The following is a 6833-nucleotide window of genomic DNA, read 5'->3' on the forward strand; positions in this document are numbered from 1 at the left end:
TCGGTCCATTGTAAAAGAAGCAAGAAATAAAATGTTCTATAATTATAAAGTGGTTTTGCACGTGCTGATAACACGAAGGACAAAAAGAAAACATCTCTACAACACACAAACATATTTTACAAAATTTCACATGAGCATTGACATTCTTAAATCTAGGGAGAGGCTGGACCCAGTTCTCATAACGAAAACATGTAAACACGGCGCACACAGTAGCCCCGAAAAAATGGTATAGCCTATGGGTCAAGCTGCAAAATGAAAGTCTTTATTTTGTTGTGAACTCCCTATCGTGCTCTCAAAAGGCAGCCCTTCCAGTCTCTAATTGTTCACCAAGTCCACTGTTGCGTTTGCACCAAGTGATGTGCTGGGAATTGTGGCGTGGTGGCGGCGCTGTACTGAGCATTATATTGCATGTGTTGAAGGGACTGGGCGCTATACGCCGAGAAGGGAATTCCAGCCTGAAAAGTGGCCGCCAAGTCCTGAGCTTTAAGAGTATGACAAGGCTTTCCATCCCTGACTAAGACAGGCACGGCCACCCGCCGGGGAGAGGGGAGATGTGTCACTTCCATACCTTTTTCAGCGCGGGCTCTCTTCATTTTGTACCGATGATTCTGGAACCAAATTTTCACTTGAGTTGGAGTCAGGCGAATCAAACTCGCGAGGTGTTCCCTCTCTGGCGCGGATAGGTATCGCTGTTGTCTAAACCGACGCTCAAGTTCGTACGTCTGCGCCTTGGAAAACAGCACTCTTCTTTTTCGCTTCTTCCCGGAGTCGCTGCCGTTGCTTGAAGTTTCCTTGTCATTGTCTGGTGATTCGTCCGCAGAGGGTTCCGGAGACTTGGCGGAGTCTTGTGAACTAGCTGATAGGCCATGCACTGCGTGGAAACAAAATGTACAGTCAAACACGAGAATTCATTTGGCCTAATAGGCAACCTGTCAGACAAGACACTTCATTTTTGCAGACATTTAAGGGCATTCATCCAAATATTCTGAATGTAGGCTAATTCAATAGTAGCCCAAATGAAAACGCATGCCTTTTTATTTTCACTTCTGTAGCTTTCGTAGGCTAAATGATTTCCATCAGTCTCCTGAAGAGGGTGATACACCAAAGCAGAAAATGAAGCAGTCTTGCCACAAATTCGCGTATGCACAGGTTCACATTTTCAAGTCGAAATAACAGAAAAATTATGCTATCCATTCTTAATGCTACAAATGCTATATAATAGGCTAGGCCTATTACACACATTATTCAAGAGATAGGCTACTATGATTAGGTGCTACATGTGGATGTAGACGTAGGCTACAACGAAAGGTTGTAAAGGTTGGCACCGTATACACAGTGAATAAAGACAAGTGCTGCACACGATCTAAGGGCAGGACTGAGACCGGGCAGCGGTATAGATTTTTCATTCAGTAGCCTATAAGTTTAGGCACATATCGTTTCGATATTAGGCTACTCATAAAAAGGCAGATCACCCTTAAAGCGACAAAAAATTATTGAACAGCACTTACGTGAATATTGAATACTGTCCGTGGTAGCAAGCCATCTTGTGTAAGGATTGTCACTACTATCATAAAATGGGTTCTTTAAAGGCAGGTTTTGAACGTTTTCGAGCGGATTTTGCACCAAAACTCCAGACGTTTTTGTTGTCTCAGATCCTTCCGTATCTTCCTCCGCTCCAGTGATAGATCCTTCTTCATCATTCGTGTCAGGGAGGTCCAAAATGTCCTTTACAGAAAAGCCCGTCTTTGTGTTGGTCAACGACATGTCTTGTGGAAATGTATGCAGGAAAGTTGCTGCACCAGTTTGGCAATCCGCTGTTTTAAAACAGAAAACACAATCGATGTTTCAGAAAAAATATAACTGACGTTATACGTGGAACTACAGTCAGAGCAAATCACGAGCCGCTGTAGATAACCATTGCCTAACCAAGTAGCAGAGGAATCAGTTCTGTAAGTCCAGGAAGAATGCCAAAGTGGCTGAAGTGCTATAACTGGTTCATAGATACTGTGCCACTGCTGGGTGCTAGGGGGAAATAAGCCATTACCGGTCTGATCAGTCCATATAAGGTTGGTCTCAACACATGAACCTGCAGTGAAAAAGCATTAAAAACGCAAAAGGTTGGCCACGTGTGGGCGGGTCTTGGGAGTCAAGTGGATGAAGACAGTGTTTGCAGATGTGAAATTGTGGGTTTTGGGGAGATCCGAGCCTCTACCATTGGTGCTTCAGAACATGATGAGTGGTATAACGTGTCAATTAATTATAAAGATGGGGAGGGCCTTTTTTACACCCTATTTACATACAAAGGACCTCCAAGTAGCTTTATACTCTGAATACTTGAAAGCACGTTTTAACAAATTGCTCCTGAAAAAGCTTTTGCGTTGTACCCTCCGCATATAATATAAAATTAAATCGAGCTGGGAAACTTGTTTCTTGGTGTCTAATGCAACTATGTGATCATACTGGAAACCCCTTCGAATGTTTATGACAAACACACTACATTTTCTTTAAGAAAGAGCCAATTCAAATTTTCAAGACTAATTTATGTAAACCTTCTAAGTCAATATTTATGTCCAGGCTTATGGACAAGGATCCTACTTAAAACCTGAAGTCTTGTTTCAAATCGTCGAAGAGGATTCAATGACAATATAATAGCCCTTTTATTACCCAGTAGGATGTGATTAATAATATACTGATATAAATAGTAATAATACATCAAAATAGTTGATATGATAAGCTACACTAATATGAATCATAGTAATAGGAACATACAAACATGACTTAGCATTACATGCAAGTTGTATTCTTAGGTTACTTCAAATCAATTCGTACAATTATTCGAGTAATTGTTATGATCTAATAAATCATAATTATTATTGTTTTATGTTTATTTGTAGTTTTTATACATTCATTCATATCCTATTTGTTTTAGTCTTCTTCCGCGTTGAGTAGACTACTTCATTGTCACCTCTTTTGTGGAAAGATATCATTGTAGATTAGTTTATTTTCCTTCTTTCAAGATTTTTTCCGATCCCCTTCTTCTCTGCTCTTGCCCCTCTGCCTCCTACCTAGTATGTGATGTGGGTGACAATGTTTCACGTTTTTAGCAAGTCCTCTGCGCATCCTGGGTGGTCGGACCCGGGCAAACACAAATACAAACCGATTGCTAAGCTGCAGACAATGGGGGAAATGTAGACAAATGTCCGGCTCCTGTTGGAAGCTTTTGTCCGGGTGCAGTTTTTGCATTTATTTCAGGGGCGAAATAATAGATGATTGACGCCCCTGTACAATGCTTTCTAACTGTTTGGAATAAATCTGAGGTTGTTCCTAGTTGTCATGGCATTCAACTGCTTTCAATGGACTATCTCTTCATTCAATCCTGAATCCTTCCACAATATTAAGGAAAGTCCTTCATCTCAGCTCACACAGAGACACATAGCCTATACACACTTTCTCTCCTATCCCCTTGTAAGGTACAGACGAAACGGACATAATATATTTATATATATATAGTGCCTAAACATAGCTTAGCCTACTATTCACTGTAGTTGGTCAAAACGCCTTCCGCCTCCTAAAATATATTCAATATATTTTTTTTATGTTTGATAATAATAATAATAACAAAAATAATAAAAATACAAAATAATGATAATTATACATATAGGATAAATGTTTGTTATCAATAGCCTACAATATTATCAAAGTAATATTATCCTACAATTACAGTATCCCAACGCTGTAAACTATCATATTAACAGCCCCTAGTTCAGAAGCCTGACCTAGAAGGTAAATATTTCACCAGCCTAGTTGTGGTATATAGAATTAATCACACGGTGGTCTCCTACCTACAATGGATCCATTGAATTCGACGTGGTATAGGCCTAGACAAACTCGAGCTGTGACCAAACCTCGGAGACAGAGTTTACTCCCTGAACTGATTAATACTTACTGAACCCAACGTGCGAGGAACATGTTCATGGATATCGAGCTGGGCTCTGTGTGGGGTAAACATGCTATGGATATCGTCAGAGCTAGCCAACCACGGTGGAATGTTGTGCCAACTTCACATTTCATTAAAAAATATCAATTTGAATTTGGTCCTTATTCCAAGATGGAGTCAATTATTTTCTCAGAACTGTATGCAATATTTGTGGGCCAATTCATGATGATGTTCGAATAACAGGATACGCTTACCACCCGTGTCATTCAGCTTAGCCATTGTAGAAAAAGAGTGTCGCTGGTTTTGGTGACTGTTGGATCGCACGAGTGCAGTCTGTGCAGTTATTGAACAATTGAACTGAGGGTTTCGAAAAGAAGAGGCGAATGTGCACAGGCATAAGTGGTCGTACTTCACTTCGAGAGTCTATTTCCTTGTGTTTACCTGTTTACTTTTGCAGGTAACAGGCTTGCCTTTCACTCTGACGGTCAAGCAGTCTTTCGTGAAGAAAGTTAACGAGACAGAATAAGTATTTTAGCACAATCCATACCTTCCAATTTAATCATGGCTACGAACGACGTTTACATTTACATAGGCTAGAATTTGGGTTTATGAATTATTGTGGTTGTGCCTAGCTTATTCTCAAAATCGATTAAAATGAGTTGTTGTTTGATTGTGTACATTTTTTAATGTATACGTATTCTTGATATTATTAATATCCTGTAGGCAAATTATAGGCACATTTTAGGCTGGACCAATTGCAATACTATTCGAATTAATCTAGTCTTAGTAGCCCTTCCTTGCTAGTATTGCCATTATTTTAATAATTATTATGATTGTTACATCCTCATCAATATAAAATTGCCCCCTCTTGTAAATGATTGTCATCATCATAACAAACACACGGAGCTTAGAGGACGTACATTGATGCTAGTAGACTAAGCTATGGACTCAATGATGGCTTCAGAGACGGTCTGCAAAGGCTCATTGTCAATGGGAGCATAAGTGTGTAGTGCAGACTGGCTATTAGATGGACACCTTCACTATTCTGATAGAGGAAGCAAGATTCGGCGCATTTTCCGAAGAGACGTTTGCATTACCACCCAGTTGAGCGTAATTGTCGCTAAAGGCAGACATAGCCTACTCAGACCGGTGCGTTTCGAATTCTCAGGAGGATAGAAGTGCTGTTCCACCTCTGGTCTGGCGCTAGCCTCCGAAATGGAAGCACATGAACTATGCATAATTTTTATAGGCGTATTCATTCTACCCTATGTAATTACTTTTGGATTAACTTTGATGTATCAATAAGAAGTCGCGCTACTCTCAGTTAAGTTCCATACTTTAAGATGGTTAGGCTGATAGGCCTGTTGCTAATTTAAAATGTCAGAATATAGGCTATGCTAACTGCATCCTAAAATAATTAATTTTCAAATAAACCAGAAAGCCCATCGGACGAAATCACCCCAAAATGTAAAGTATTGTTCACAAATGAATTGATAACGACCTTTTATACCCTTGATTAAATACATCTTTTGATTTAATTTATTAAAATAATGCCGCGGGATGGTGTGTAGGCTATAATAGGTTTGATATTTTTTTCTTCTTTAATCGCTGAATTTCAGTGTGTTTCGATGCCTCCGGCTGGCAGTTAAGCTTTGATAATGGTAACCTCATTTGCCTTGGGGTTCTGTTGATAAATGTATTTGGTGACAAGTCTGATTTCACTCTCTATGATTAAAAGGCTACGTATAATATTCAGGTAAACCTACGTCCGGTTTATTTATAGAGCTTAATCACGGCCCGGGGAAAGTGGCCTGAGGCACAAATCATTTTGAGCGGGTTGATTCCAGAAGCATTTTTCGCTTCCAGGCGAAGGCAGAACCTTTATTCATCTCCCTTCCTCTAATGATTAAACATGTCAAAACGAGATTACTACTGCTCCCGCGCCCCGAGGACATGCTTTCATTTGTTAAACCACCAGTTTATTTGTAACGGTGAATTTCATGCAACACTAAGGCGCACAAGGCATTTATCGCTTTCTATGGGACAAATTGCTAAAATGTTTATTATTTGTAATCTCTTTACCAATTCAAAAACACAATGAGGGACAGTTGATGAGTCTCTGAAACCTTTCAAATGAATCGTATGAGAAACCACTCTTCAGTCCTTGTGTAGGCCTATGCATTTACAGTAGGCCTACGAATACTATTCCTCCTACAACTCATATCAACTGTACTTAAAACAAATTACTCCTGCAGTGAACACACAACATATAGCCTATGTGAATACAATGACCTTATGCTGGGAAGCGTTTGAAGATCGTTGTTATCACTCTTGATGAAGATCAGCAATACACTAGCGGTCTCTACCGACGAAGCTGAGGAACGACAGCATTTATCACTATTTTGTCATCATGAGGGAACATCATCTGCAAGCCTTTCAAACAATGTAGAAAAACACTTCAGAAAAACTTTGCCTTAAACTTTATCCCAGCTTCTAGATTTATGACAATATTAGCGTAAATGACACCGTCTTTACCCCAAAATATTTAGTTTTAAGGCCTAAACACCAAGTCTCCAGATAATAGGCTGTAACAAATTACCTAAATTCACGAAGCGGTGCTGTGTTGGGTGCATTTATTTGAGTCACACAGCAATATATTCTGACTAAAAGATTCACGATTTTCTATCTTCATGTTTGATCCATAATTAGATTCTAAATGTGAATCTAAAGCCATCCAGGATGGAGCTGTGTGCAGTCAGTATCCTAGATATAGGCCAAAATCCTATTTTAGTCTCATTGGTTATATTGTAAATACAATTTTGCGTGGGCTGCTCATCCTCAAACAAACCACAGTATCCATGATTTAGTAAACATTTTTGAGGCTACCGTGACAAAA

The 6833-nt window shown here is 39.6% G+C and overlaps 1 protein-coding gene across 2 annotated transcripts; it reads right to left on the reverse strand.

The window, feature by feature from the left end:
* Positions 1-292: 292 nt before the first annotated feature.
* Positions 293-1764, reverse strand: nkx2.2a (NK2 homeobox 2a). Of its 2 annotated transcripts, none has more exons than XM_067243767.1 (2): positions 1509-1764; positions 293-871 (listed from the first exon to the last, which is right to left on the reverse strand). In XM_067243767.1, the coding sequence occupies exons 1-2, from the start codon at positions 1762-1764 to the stop codon at positions 324-326; spliced, it is 804 nt and encodes a 267-aa protein (XP_067099868.1). In that variant the 3' UTR covers positions 293-323. The 2 variants fall into 2 exon arrangements, with proteins under 2 accessions (XP_067099868.1, XP_067099867.1); XM_067243766.1 differs by having other exon boundaries at positions 1485-1764.
* Positions 1765-6833: the final 5069 nt, after the last annotated feature.

Source organism: Osmerus mordax, chromosome 9 (genome assembly GCF_038355195.1).
Source record: "Osmerus mordax isolate fOsmMor3 chromosome 9, fOsmMor3.pri, whole genome shotgun sequence".
NCBI classification, from domain to species: Eukaryota; Metazoa; Chordata; class Actinopteri; order Osmeriformes; family Osmeridae; genus Osmerus; species Osmerus mordax.

Bases quoted from the DNA above. Each gene is read 5' to 3' on its own strand.
- nkx2.2a (XM_067243766.1), bottom strand. From the start codon at position 1,764: ATGTCGTTGACCAACACAAAGACGGGCTTTTCTGTAAAGGACATTTTG. The intron at 872-1,484 runs GTCGCTTTAAGG...GTTTCCACGCAG, and splicing joins GTGCTGTTCAATAATTTTTT to TGCATGGCCTATCAGCTAGT.